Consider the following 15,176-nt stretch of genomic DNA (forward strand, 5'->3'; position numbering starts at 1 on the left):
GACCTGCTCAATCGGGGATTCCTCAATTGTCTGCTTTGGGACTAAAAATGATAATTCTTTACAAAAGTACATAATTTTATTCTTTTTATGATGGAATAAAACTCCATTGTGTGTGTGTATATGAATGTATGTATGTGTGTATATCCATTCATCTACTGAAGGACACCTAGGCTGGTTCCATAATTAGGCTATTATAAACATAGTTATGCATGTATCACTATATATAGTATGCTGACTTTAAGTCTTTGGGATTAATACCAAGGAGAGGTATAGCTGGGTCATATAGTGGTTCCATTCTTAGTCTTTTGAGAAACCTCCATACTGATTTCAATAGTGGTCACACTAACAATCTTACTAACTTCCTTTTCCTCCCACATCTTCACCCCAGCATTTTATATTATTTGTATTCTTGATGACTGGCATTCTAAGTAGAGTGAGGTGAAATCTCAGTGTAGTTTTGATTTGCATTTCCCTGATCACTAAATATGTTGAACATCTTTTTATATATTTTCTGGCCATTTGTATTTCTTCTTTTGAGAAGTATCTGTTTAGTTCATTGGCCCATTTATTGATTGGGTTGTTGTTTTTTCATTTTAGATTTTTGGGTTTTTTTGGTAGTGATTTTTTTTTTTAGTTCTTTATGTATTCAGAATGTTGATTCTCTGCCAGAATATTAGCAAAGATTTTTCTTTCATTCCATAGCTTCTACTTTTACACTCTTATTTCCTTTACTGTGCAGAAGCTTTTTAATTTGATGCCATTCCATTTATTAATTCTTGGTACTACTCCCTAGCTTTAGGAATCCTGTTAAGGAAGTCATTGCCTGCATCTGTGTGTTGGAGTGTTGACCTTGTTTTTTCCTAGCATTTCCTCTGAAATCACTGGTCCATTTTGAGTTGACTTTTGTGCAGGATGACACAGTGATCTAGTTTCATTCTTCTACATATGGATATCCAGTTTTCCCAGCATCATTTGTTAGAAAGACTGTCTTTTGAGTACAGCCATGCCAGACTGGGAGCCCCTGTCCACCCGCCCCATCCAGTACACAGGTCCTTTGACTTGTTCCAACAATCTATTAAAACATGGTGGATTACTATGAAGTTTTAGGCATGCAGAGACAAGCCTCACCTGAGGATATCAAAAAGGCATATTGGAAACTGGCACTCAAGTGGCATCAAGATGAAAATCCTGAGAATAAAGTAGAAGCAGAGAAAAAATTCAAACAAGTAGCTGAGGCATATGAGGTGTTATCAGATGCTAAAAAACAGGACATCTATGACAAGTATGGCAAAGAAGGCTTAAATGGTGGAAGTGGAGGTGGAAGTCATTTTGACAGTCCATTTGAATTCGGCTTCACATCCCGGAACCCAGATGATGTCTTCAGGGAATTTTTTGTGGAAAGGACCCATTTTCATTCAACTTCTTTGAAGACTCATTTGAAGACTTTTTTGGGAACTGAAGGGATCCCCAAGGAAGCAGAAACCAAGATGCGGGCTCACTTTTCTCTGCTTTCAGTGGATTTCCATCATTTGGAAGTGAATTTTCTTCATTTGATAAAGGATTTACTTCATTTGGGTCACTAGGTCACAGTGGCCTTACTTCATTCTCTTCTACATCATTTGGTAGCAGTAGGATGGGTAACTTCATATCTATATCACTTTTACCAAAATAGTAATCACTATGAAAAGAATTGTGGAAAATGGTCAAGAAAGAGTAGTAGTTGAAGAAGATGGCCAGTTAAAGTCCTTAATGATAAATGGAAGGAGCAGCTGCTACACTTGGATAGCAAGTAATTCAAGCACCATTTGAGGATTAACAGGAACATTTTTTTGAAGATTTCAGACAAACTTGACTTCAGTAAAATTCTACCTAATCTAAATTATTTATAAACAGCTCATCAGAGCCCCTATTTGTCATAGACTTTTGGGTTTATTATTAGGATCACACAGTAGGACATTTGTTTTTTGTCTTTAAAATTGTAATATTTGTATGCAGTTTGCTTTTTTATTAAACATAATCCAAGGTGAGCCTTGACTTTGAATAGTGCTAGGACAAGATGGTATCCTAACACCAGCATGGATATGCTTTCCATTGTGTTTGACATGTGAGCCAAGTAGTAGTGTCAGCCTGCTGTGAGCTAACATTGCCAGGATGAGTCTCCTATAGAAATAATTTGGATTTTTTCCCCAGTATTTAGTAATGAAAGATATTAATACATTAATGGTAATACATTTCTGGTTTAATATAAATTTAAGTATGTTTTCTAGTTGTGCATGAATGCTGGCAACTTAGTAAAGTTTAAAGTAATGTTAAGCTTAGGCTTAAAAAAGCTGGTAAACTGGATCTTTGTCATTTGCTTTAAAAAAAAAAAAAAAGAAATGTGAATGTGTTGGTGCATTTTTTCCTGGGGGAGAAAAAAGGCTGTCTTTTCTCCAATATGTTTTTGGCACCTTGTCAAGGATCAGATAACTGTACATGTGTGCATTTATCTCTGTGTTTTCTATTCCATTGGTCTATGTGTCTGTTTTTAATGTCAGTACCATGCAGTTTTTGGTACTAATGCTCTGTAGTATAATTTGAAACTGGGTATTGTGACGCCTGTTGCATTTCTTTCTTTTCTTTTTTCTTTTTCTTTTTCTTCTTCTTCTTTTTTTTTTTTTTTTTTTTTTTTGGTACCAGAGATTGAACTCAGGGGCACCTGACCACTGAGCCATATCCCAGCCCTATTTTATATTTTATTTAGAGACAGGATCTCACTGAGTTGCTTAGTGCCTCACTGTTACTGAGGCTGGCTTTGAACTCGTGATCCTCCTTCCTTAGCCTCCCAAACCATTGGGAGTACAGGCCTGTGCCACTGTGCCCAGCTAGCATTTATTTTTTTTCCTTAGAATTGCTTTGACTATTCTGCATCTTTTATTGTTCCATATGAATTTTAGCTCAGTGTTTTCTAGTTCTGTGAAGAATGTCATTGGTATTTTGGTGGGGTTACATTGAATCTGTAGACTACTTTTGGCTATATGGTCATTTTAACAATATTAATTCTACCTATCCATGAATATGGGAGGTCTTTCTATCTTTTAGTGTCTTCTTTAATTTTTTTCTTCAGTGTTCAATAACTTTCATTAGGTATTTATTTTTGAGACTATTGCAAATGGAGATGTTTTCCTTATTTCTTTTTTAGAAGATTCATTATTGTAATATAGGAAAGCAGTTGATTTTTGTATCGTGATTTTGTATCCTGCTACTTTGCTGAATTTATTTATTAGCTATAGCTGTCTTATGGTGGAGATTTTTGGATCCTGTGAATATAGGATCATATCATCTGCAAACATTTGACTTGTTTCTTTCCTACTTATGTCCCTTTTATTTCCCTTTTTTGCCTAATTGCTCTGGTTAAAATTTCAAGTACTATATTGAATAGAAGTGGTGAGAATAGACATCCTTGTCTTTTTCCTGATTTTATAGAAAATTATTTCAGTTTTTCTCAATAAGTATGATGCTGGCTTTGGGTTTGTCTTATAAAACCTTTATGATGTTGAGGTAAATTCTTCTATTCCTAGTTTCTTCGTTGTTCTTCATCATGAATGGGTGCTGAGTTTTATCTAACACTTTTGCAGCATCTATTGAGATGATTATGTGATTTTGTTCTTAATTCTATCCTTTCACATAGTATGTTCTTGGCACCTTTGTCAGAAATCACTGGGCCATGATGCATGTATGTTGGGGGTGGAGGGACAGTGCTCTACAATTTTATCAGATGTGCAGGTTTGTGGATCCAACACCACCACCAAGATACAGACCATCACTACATTTATCCCTTGTGTTGTCCTCTTATAACCAAAGTCTGTTTCCTTCCATTTCTTTCCTCACTGCCTCAAACCCTAACTCATGGCAAAATTTCTGTAATATTATTTCAAGAACAAGTCAATTCATACAGCATGCAACATTTTGTGATTGGCTACTTTTTTTCATTTAGCACAATTCCCATGAGATTTGTCCAAGTCTCCGAATTATTAATATTAGTTTCTTTTTGTTTATGGGTAGTATGTGATAGTATGGATATACTTGAGTTTTGTATAATCATTCACTAACTTGAGGACAATTGTTTCTATTTATAAGCTGTTACAAATAAAACTATTATGAATATTTATATACAGATTTGTATGTGAATGCAAGTTTTTATTTCACTGGGATAAATGTCCATGAATGCAGTTGTTGGGTTATGGTAATTACATGGCCAGTTTAATAAGAAACTGCCAGACTTTTTCAGAGGTGATACCATTTTACATTTTTGCCAGGAATATATGATCCAGAGTTTCTGCATCCTTGCCAATTTTTGTTGTTGTTACTGTATTTTAATTATTCTGATAGATATAGAGTGACATAATTGTGGTCTAAATTTTTATTCTTTTATGGATAATGATGTTGAACATCTGATATCCTAATTTTCTAGTGGTATGTTCTTTTCATTAAAATGTGTTTTTCTTTTCTTTATTGTTGAATTTTGAGAGTTCTTTATATATTCTAGATTCTAGTTCTTTGTTGGATATGGTTTGCAAATATTTTCTCCCAATATTATCTGTAGCATCTTCTTACAAGGTCTTCCACAGTGTAAAACTTTATTTTGTTGTTTTTTTTTTTAACTTTGATGGTGTCCAACTTAGTAGCAATGTTCACTCTGATGTATCATATTTTTAGTTCAAGTCTAAGAACTCTTTGCTTTGCCCTAGATTTCAAAGATTTTCTCCTATATTTTTCTAAAAGTTTTATATTTTTACTTATGCATTCAAATCTGTTATCCATTTTTAGTTCATTTTTCTATATAGTGTGAGTTTAGGTTGAGATTTTTATATATATTTTTTTTTCCTGACCTATGGTCATCCAGCTCTTCAGTATCATTTGTTGAAATACGATTCTTTCATTGATTGTTTTTATACCTTTGTCAAAAATTATTTGGTCATAGTTATGTAAGTCTGTTTCTGAATTTTCTGTTCTGGTCCACTGATTTATGTGCCTGTCTTGATAACCATAAGTTATATGGTAAGCCTTAATACCCAGTAAAGTGATTCCCTCTCACTTTATTCTTTTCAAGGATTGTTTTAATATTCTAGGACTATGCCTTTCCATAAAAATTTTAGAATCAGCTGGCTTAATTATTCAAAAAAACTTTGTTGGAACTTTTATAGAACTTACATTATACTTACAGATCAGTTTGGGGACAGTTGACAGCTTTATTGCATTGGATTGAAATCCATGAACACATCTCTCCATTTTCTTTTAATATTTTTTAATATATATATTTTTAGTTGTTGATAGACCTTTATTTTATTTATTTATATGTGATGCTGAGAATTGAACCCAGTGCCTCACACATGCCAGGCAAGTGCCCTACCACTGAGCCCCAGCCCCAGCCCATTTGTTAAAATGTTCTTTTATTACTTCTAACAGTATTTTGTAATTTCAACGTAAGAGCTTATACTTGTTTTCTTACATTTGTACCTAAATATGTAGTTTTCTTTAAAGTGATTATTGATGGTATTGTCATTAATTTCAGTTTCTATATATTCCTTATTAATATAGAGAAATAGAATTGGTTTTTGAGTTTGGGTTTCAAAAAGTACAAGAAGTAACTTTTTACTACTGGTTGCCTAATTTCCTTTTCCTCCCCCACTCCTTTAGTTATTGATAGACATTTATTTATTTATTTATTTATTTATTTATTTATTTATTTATTTATATGCAGTGCTGAGAATTGAACCCAGTGCCTCATACATGCTAAGCAAGAGCTCTGCCACTGAGCTATAATCCCAGCCTTCCTTTTTTTCTTTTTAAAATTTATCTTAAGGTGGTCTGTAGAATTTTCTTAGAGGTAGTTCTTATAAATTAATTGCTAGTAATACTGGCAGTAGAAATATTATTTAAAATTTATGTGCTGAGGCTAAGAGCTTGCCAGGCTAATGTTAAGAGCTGGGACTCAAACACAGGCTTGCACCGAGCACTTTCCAATATGACATACCATATCAGCATTTAAAAACAATTTTTTTTGACGGTACCAATGTAGTATGTTTTCAGACTAGGACTGAATCCCTAAAAATTACAACCTGGCTAGAATTATTAAGTGCTTCTTTACTTTTTTCCTGTCTCTATAGACAGTGTACAATTTTCTACTAACATTCAGTGCCTTGAGACAAATTGAGTTTTATTCCCTTTAATCCAATTCTTATAAAAATTCTTTATATTTGAAATTTAAAACATTCATCAGATTGATATTTATTTTATGCCCCCAACTAATATTTATGGAGCCAGGTATTATGCTAGGTCTGAATATACTGGGGTGAATAAGACATTATTCTTTAACTTGCTGATGGTCAAGTAAAGAAGACTAGTAGGTGATCAGATCATTGGAGTTAGGGGTAGGGTCATAAGCACTGGAATACATTAAAGTAGGGGTGGTGAGTGATACAGCTAAGTGCAGGTGTTACATGAGTATGTGCCAGAGATATCTCATACTAGCTTGTAGAAGACAACTATTAAAGAGTCAGAGACTGGGAATGGATTTCCCAAGTGGTAGCTTGAAATTGGGGTAGGAATATTTACACCATGAAACTTTGGAAATGCCCCAAATAAGGCTTTCCTTTTTCTTTTTCTTTTGTTAAATTTCCCTTAAGAAATCTAGTTTACCAGTATACCCCTGTTTCTATAGGAATAGAGCTACTAGATTTAATCCTTCATCTCTCTGCATGAACCTTTCTGTCAAGTTGAATCTTGTCTCTGGATGAACTACTGCAGATTTAGGCAACAGCCTTTCACAAACATGGTGGCTGCTCCTCTCTTTAAGATGTTGAGAGCTAAACTGGATCTAATTACCCTATGGGTTCTGTTTTTGTTCCAGAGATTATAAAGCAGCTAACATCAACATCAACTTATACGTTGTCAATGAGCCCTGGCTATACTCACTAGCCTGGTGCTCCAGGATTAACTCAGTGACCACAGACAACATTCCACTCCTGAGTCAGCTTAATCACCCTCAATTCTTCATGGTAAGCCTCTTGTTCAGATTGTTCTAAGCCTAGTACAATAGTGGTCTATATCCCCTCCCCTATGTTGCCCACTGTGCAGTCCGAGGGAGAGCTACTTAAAAACAAAGACTTCTATAAATAATGGAGATTTAATGGCATTCTCCATTTTACCCAGATCCTTCTATGATTTTTATTTATTGAATCTTTACAATGTGCTTTGTAACTTACCCCTCTGAATAGGCCACTATTATTTTTATCCCCATGAGCTCCAAGATGTCTCTGCACAGGACCTCATGATGTAATATTCATAATTATATCTGACTGTAGAGGGGTTTTTGTGTGTGTGTGTGTACTCCTGCCTTGCTTGGAGGTATGGCAACAGTGGCAATGGGGTGTGGAAAGAAAAACCAAGTGTACATGACTCAAAAGTGAAAACTGTTTCTTAAGCAAAATTTTTCTGAAGAGGTGAACCAGTGTTCACTTGTCTTCCTTGGAATCTTGGCTAACCAGTTACCATATCAGAGAGAGAGAGAGAGAGAGAGAGAGAGAGAGAGAGAGAGAGAGAGAGAGCATGCGCACACTTTGTGGTACTGGGGATTGAATCTGGCCTTGCACATGCTGTTCAAGCTCTCTGCCATTGAGCTACATCACCAGTCCCCCATCTTTTATTATTTTATTTTGAGACAAGGTCTTACTAAGATGTCCAGGCTGGCCTCAAACTTGCAATCCTCTTGCCTCAGCTTCTTGAGTAGCTGAGGTTACAGGAATGTGCATCGTGCTAGCCTGTGTTTTTTATCTATATAGAAAGTAAGTTGACAATCTCATAGGGTAGGTACTGCATTAAAGCCCACTGGTTGAAATATGGAATCACTGACCCCTTTTTTCTCTGTTGACTTGAGCAACTTTCTGGAGATAATAATGAAGGAAACCTTGGATGACAGATCCATCAGCATAGGTGAAGCCTTTCTACCCACTTGTTCCTATAAACTGTCCTTAATGTGTACACTATATATTTTTCTAATATTTTGGTTTCTAAAATTGATTATAAAAAAATATTTGGTTTTTAAAATTCATTATATGAAATTCAGTCATTATGAAAATATATAATTTAGAAAGCAATACATGCTCTATACCTATCTCCCTGAATCAATAATGTCTCAAAGTTGTTCCTTTGGCAAGTATACTTTTACTTAAATGATACTGGTATTTCTGAAAGTTTTTTTTTTTTCCATTTCAGTGGGGGCACAGCAAAGTCATATTGTATAGGGGCTTTTATAGATTTGAAAGGAATACTGTGGTTCTTTTTATCAATAGTATATAAAATATAATTCACATATTTTATTTGAATTTAAAATTCATTTATGTTTTGGTAAAGTCTTTGGGGATATTTAAGCTGATTGAGTTCTATGTTCTCTTGCTTATTCAAACACCCAAATGAACTAGCTATTGTTTTTCTAATTTTTGTTTCTTTAAAACAGAAAAAGAACATAAAGTCACTGAGAGAAACAATTGATATGAGGAATCCACCAAGATTTTTATAGTCTCCCTATCTTACTCTTAGTGTTTCACCCACACCAAATCCAGGTGTAGTTTATTTTTCGAATTAGTCTTTCTTCATTTGACTTAGTTTTCTTGAAGATGACTATTATAGTTTAAACATAAGTTGCCCCCGATAAAAGCTCATGTGTGAGACCATGCAAGAATTTTCAGAGATAAAATAATTAAGTTATGAGAGGTATAACCTAATTTGTGGATCAATCCAAATATGGATTGATTGGGTGGTAACTGTAGGTAAGTGTGCTGGTAGGGTGTGGGTGGAGGAAGTAGGTCACTGGGGTGTGACTTTGGGGCTTATATTTTGTTCCTGGTGAGCAAAGAGTTCTCTCTACTTCTACTTATATCCTGAGCTGCTTGTCTCTGCCATCCCCTTCTGCCATGATGTACTGCCTCACCTTGGCCCAGAGATATGGGGTGAGTCAACCATGGACTGAAACTCTAAAACAAAATAAATGTTTCCTCCTCTAGATTGTTCTTGTTGTTCAAGAAACTTAGTAAATAATGACACAGAAACTGAGTAAAATAATGACATACTTTTTTCACTCACATTTTATAGATGTGAGCAAAATTTAATCACATTCAACAATTACAATAACAAGCACTGCTGACTTATAGTTAAGCCATTTGGGGAAAAATTAGAGATGAAGGGTGAATACTGTTTTGTCCTTTGTACATTGCCTGCATGTGTGTGACAGTGACTTAGAATAGCTGCATAATTTCTAATAATTAATGTGTTTGAGACTGCCACATCTATAAAGTCTTCTTTACCTAGTCTGCCCCTCTTTCTTCTCTTTGCCAGCCTAGACAGCAGAGCAAGGGACTTAGCCCATAGCATCTAAAACTCCTTCCAACTGTAAAGTTCTTTAACAGTGGTTTATTTTATGTTTTGCAGTCACCAACAAAGTATCTGTTCATATGGCTTTTCACAGATATTGTTTCTGCAGTTTTCATTATTGCTATATTTTTTTATTGCTGGTAAGTACATATTTATAATTTAAATTAATTTTGTTCAAATAAAAAAAATTGATTTTTATAGAAATTTAGAAGAAACAGTTATACTCTTCCTATAATCATACATGGCAAGATGGGCCTTACAATCTAAACTTCTCGTTCTTCTTATGCTGCCACACCTTCCTCTTTCCAACACAAGTCAATATTTTCAGGGCAAGGACCCTCACTAACATTTAATCAAGTCTGTTACCATAGATTCAGTGTGAAGCAGTTGGGAGGGGATAGGGGTTGTCCAGAACAAGTGCCTCCACCTTTCTACTTGCCAAAATGAAAGAGCAGGGTTTTGACCAGGGTCACAGACCGGGAAGGATAAGTTTTGGAACTGTCTGGGTAGTTCTGGGAAAATCACTGTCCCTTTCCGGGTTATAGTTATCTGTTAAAGAAAATGACATTTGAGAATACTTGCAGGACAAATACAATAGGATTGCAAATTTTAAGGTTAGAAAAGAAAAGGGACATCCTGGAAGAAGAAGGTTAGTTAGAGGAGACCATGGTTCTTTAGACCCCATTATTACCTGATGTGTGACTTAACCTTTAAAGTGAGGGAAGCATAAACCTGCTAATGTGGGAATCTGACCAGATAATGTTTCTTTTCTGACCACTGCCATGGATTTTTTTGCCTTTTTTCAAAAAGGCCTGTGAGTTTATGGATGGTTTGCTTCCTTCTAGGTGGAGAGAAATTAAAAAAGAAAAACTGCAGGAAAGTGTCAGCCCTCCCACAGGTAAAGCAGAGGCCTCACCCACTCCTTTCTCTTCATCACTTCCTTTGCTTCAAAGAGACAGGATCTGCTTTTTGTGTTTCTGACAATAGCTGAGGGTGTCTGGGAGATTAGGGGGTAGGGACCAGGAAGAAGTCTGGAAGTATAGTCAGTTCCACCTTTATCCATGGGTTTCAATCAAACTCCAGTGGAAAATATTTGAAAAAAATGCTGTTGTTGCTAAGGTGTATTATGTAGTCAGGCTTATGACAGTTGTGTCTGTACTGATCATGTAGACTTTTTTCATGTCATGAGTCCTGTGTCACTTAACAATGGGGATACAGTCTCAGAAATGCTTTGTTAGGTGATTTTATTGTTGTATAAAGATCATAGAGTTACTTACACAAACCTAGGTAGAGTCTATATTTATTTATGTATATGTACACCATATAGTGTAGGAGTGTGTGCATATGTGTAAGGAATAGCATGGTAGTATATATAGTATATATATATATATATATATATATATATAGTACATGGTATAGATGGTATAACTTAGTGCTGCTAGGGCCATGATGAACAAAACAACATGGTATTAAATCAAGCACAGGAGAAAATGATAAAATTGAGAGATTTGGTAAACATGAAACATATGAGGCTGCTGACAGAACAAGACATATTGTTTTACGGTAAACCTTTTTATAAGAAGATATATTTAAATATATATTTTATGCATATTAAATATATATTTAATAATATAGTTATTAAATTATAAATGATTTATCAACAAGTATTATATACTGGATATAATTGTAAAATTAGCAATATAGTAGATTTATTTATAAGAACATCAACACAAATGTGTAATGTGTTATACTCTGATGTCATGATGGCTAGAATTTCACTCGAAGACAGGAATTTTTCAGCTCTATTATGACCTTTTGGGACCACTATCATATATGCAGTCCATAATTGAGCTTAACACTGTTATGCAGCACATGACTGTGATTTCTAAACAATACAAGGAAAAGACTATTTATATGCACTTACATCATATTAGGTATTGAAAGTAATCTAGAGATGATTTAAAATTTCATGGGAGGATATGTATGCATTATAAATCTATTTTATATAAGAGACTTGAGCATCTACAGAGTTTGATGGAAGTTAGTTGTCTAACAAGGGATGGCTACATAGGCTGCTAGAGATTCTGGAAGACCCTTTATATCAAGCTTCGGATTTTAGGCTTTATCCTCTAAGTAATGAGATCCGTTGGAAGATTTCAAGCATAAGTGTTAATTTGTTTACTTCTTCATATATTCATGCATCACACAATTATTGAGTACCAACTTTATGCTAGGTACGCTGGGAGAAGTTGAAGATAAATGAAAACTGTGAAGGGTGGCCCAAGAGAGAGCAGTGAGGAAGCAGGCAGCTTATCAGTTGACACATTAAGCCAGGCATCTAGGTCCAGGCTGCAGAGTAGCTACCATGCCCAGTAGGGGTGAAGATGCTTGATGGAGCTTCAGGCAATCAGGAGGTGACAAATGTGTTTCAAACATGTGAGTGGTAAGGTCATATGTGATTAAGGAAGTGAGATACACCCAGCGAAAGGAAGGGAAGCTAGAACTTTTTTCTCAGAGGATTGTGAGGATAATCACACAGTGAGGTAATAGTTTTGGAAACCAGCGCAATGTCAGAGGGAAAACCAATTAGGCAGAAATTGTATTATGGTTTATTGTTTCCTTCCATAGTTCCTAGAGCTTTAAGTAAAGGTGCAGTCACAAAATCATGAGTTAATTTCATTTCTGTGGACAATAGTGAAAATCCTAAGATTCTGTGTACCAGCTAGCAGAGGACTGAATTTAGGATTGTAGGAATGGATCCGCGGGGCCATGAAAAACTTAGTTTAGAAATTTGAATAAATTAAGTGGAGTTCAGCGGTCTTTATCTTATGTGTTTTATAAAACTCAAAGTTTAAGCCAAGTTCATCTAAATTTCTAAGTAGCAGGGAGATCTCAGTTCCCTGTTTCATGGATTTTAAGATCATTCTACTGGCTATGTTAAGAAGTCTGAGGGCTGTATTCCAGCTGTTTATCATTATAAATAGTTGTATTAGTAAACTAGGGCTGCTGTTAAAGAGAGAGAAAAAAAAGACAAGCACAGTGCTATACATCTATAATCCCAGCACCAGGAGGATTGTGATCAAGGCTAACTTCAGCAACTTAGCCAGATCTTGCCTCAAAATTAAAAAAAAAATCAAAAGGGATGGTAATGCAACTTAGTGTCAGAGCACCTCTGGGTTAAATCCAGAAGACAAAACCAAACAAAAAATAAAACAAAACAGAACATAGACTGTGTGGTGTGAACAACAGAAATTTGTGTTCTCACAGTTTTGGAGGCTAGAAGTCCAAGATCAAAGAGCTAGCAAATTTGGTTTCTGGGAGAGCTTTCTTTCTAGCTTATATGTAGCTATCTTCCCAGGTATCCTCATAGGCCTTTCCTGTGTGATTGTTTGTAAAAAGAGAGATCTCTTCCTCCTCTTAAAGACATCAGTGCTACCAGATTAGGGACACATTCTCATGACCTCATTTACCCTTAATTATCTTCTTAATAACCCTGTTTCCAAATATGGTCACATTGAGTGTTAGGGCTTCAACATAAATTTGTTGAAGGCAAAATAATATTTCAGTCTATAACAATAATCCATCCAAGAAATGATTTAAGCATGGAAATACTTCAGAAACCGGGCAGAGAGGTTTTGAAGGAAAAGTTAAAAAAAACTAAGTTTGGATGAAGGAGGTAGCTATAAATACCTTAGAAGTACTAAGTTAACTTGTCCCTATTCCCTGCCATGTTGAAATGATGATAAGGATGTAAAAATAAAATAAATTAAAAATGTTCCCTGTTTTAAAAGATCTTAAGATGCCTTAGAGTTCAATTTTGCCTGATTTAAGCAGAAATAAAATGTATTTTAAAGCTATTTCGGTATCTCCAAGAAACACATAGAAGGTGCTGGGCCAAGTTTAAAATCAGGGAAAGAACAAGGAAGTCTAGAGAGAAGCCAGGACCTCAGCAAACACCAGAGCCTAGATCCATTCAGGTTAAGGATGATGGAGCCTCAGAAGTGTCATATCTTAAACCACAACCACCTCCCAAGATGGGCAGTGATGTACTTGCTGATGACACGGTTCCCAACATAATGCACTTCTCTCGCTGTCTTCTGTTTCATGTTTTCTGTTTTGCCTATTAGGAAAAGTCTTGAATTTTCTTATCTTTGTTCCGTTTTTATATGTTTTCCCCCCTCTCATTGCTTTTTAAGATTGTTCCTTTTATTATTGATTTTTGGTAATTTGATTATGATTTACTTTTGGGGGGTGTGTGCTACACACACATATTTTTATCCCGCTTAGGGTTTGCTCAAGTGCTTACATCTGTCAGAGTAATTTTCATCAGGTTGAACAAATTTTCAGTCTTTTAATTTTTTCAAAAAAATGTATGCCCTTTCCCTTCTTCACTTGTTTCTGGGATTCGAATTACATGGATGTTAGAGAGTATGAAATTATCCCATAGGTGATACAGGATAATACTGAGATTCTGTTCATTTTTATTTTTAGCCTATAATTTCTTTGCTTCGTTGTGGGTAAATTCTATCATGTATATTAGGGGTTTTTGTTGCTGTATAAACACTTACCTCAAAGCTTAAAAAACATAAATTTATTGTGTCACAGTTATAGGTTAGAAAAGTTCTCTGTTTAGAGTCTTACCAGCCTGAAATCAGAATAACAATTGTGGCTGCAAACGTTTCTGAGGTTTAGGGTCCCCTTCCAAGTATACTAATTGTTACCACAATTTCATTCCTTATAGTACTGACATCTCGTCCTTGCTTTCTTAATGGCTATTGGCAGTTTTGCTCTGATCTCCTAGAGGTCACCCTCAAGTCCTAGCCATATGTTCCTTGGCAACTTACTTCTTCAGTCAACAAGAGAACATCTCTCCAGTCTGCTATGATGGAATCTTGTAATATAATGTAATCATGGAAGCAACTATCTCACTGTTTTCATCATATAACAAACTTATCATGTCTCATTATAGTCACAGATCTCACCCCACTCAAGGGAAGGCGATTTACGAGGGATGTATACTGGAAGTTAGGAAACTTGGAGGCTAACAAAGCATTCTGCCTCCCATACTATATTAGACTTCACTGATATTTTCTTCAGTAATCTTACCTGGTGTTAATTTCAAACAGGAAAATTTTCATTTCAAATATTGTATTTTTCATCTCTACAAGTTCTTTTTGGTCCTTTTTATATTTCTCTTGTTGTATTTGTGTTTTCTTTAAATATCTGAACATAGTTAAAATAACTGTCTTAATATTCTTGTTTACTGGTCTCATCATCTCTACTATTTCTGGATCTGTTTATATTAACTGATATTTCTGGATACAGATCATATATTCCTGCTTCTTAGCACATCTAGAATCTATCATTATTTACCATATTATACTTTTTCAAACATGTACTGATTGATTTAAAAATAGTTTTAAAAAATCTATTCTGTAAAACATAAATATAATTTTTAGAAAAATAACCACAAAACAAAAATATGATGAAAGTGTATTATTTTAAAATTTTCCAAATCTCTTTAATGTCTGGATTAATAAAGGACAAGAATTCTCATTTCTGCTTCTGAATTCAGTCTCTTGTAATATCTAAATTTTTATCTAATATTTAAAATAGCTTTAAAATACATTTTATTTCTGCTTAAATCAGGCACTGAACATTAATGAGACAATAAGGAAGAAAACAGAAAATAACTAGTATTATTATGAAGGTAATTCTAATTCTGGTTTTAGAGACCCCCCCCCAGAAAAGGGTCTTACAGACCT

The 15,176-nt window shown here is 34.8% G+C and overlaps 1 protein-coding gene and 1 pseudogene across 1 annotated transcript in view; both read left to right on the plus strand.

Annotated features, from left to right (window-relative positions):
* Gdpd4 (glycerophosphodiester phosphodiesterase domain containing 4) overlaps nucleotides 1-10,427 on the plus strand; it is a 97,343-nt gene extending 86,916 nt beyond the window's left edge. Inside the window, exons 12-15 of the mRNA XM_048787879.1 lie at nucleotides 6,893-7,040; nucleotides 9,469-9,551; nucleotides 10,257-10,309; nucleotides 10,399-10,427. Of these exons, the coding sequence (XP_048643836.1) occupies nucleotides 6,893-7,040; nucleotides 9,469-9,551; nucleotides 10,257-10,309; nucleotides 10,399-10,427 (313 nt within the window). The remainder of the gene's footprint in view (nucleotides 1-6,892; nucleotides 7,041-9,468; nucleotides 9,552-10,256; nucleotides 10,310-10,398) is intronic.
* LOC107135485 lies at nucleotides 1,083-1,874 on the plus strand (annotated as a pseudogene).
* Nucleotides 10,428-15,176: the final 4,749 nt, after the last annotated feature.

Source organism: Marmota marmota, unplaced genomic scaffold (assembly GCF_001458135.2).
Source record: "Marmota marmota marmota unplaced genomic scaffold, marMar, whole genome shotgun sequence".
NCBI lineage: Eukaryota > Metazoa > Chordata > Mammalia > Rodentia > Sciuridae > Marmota > Marmota marmota.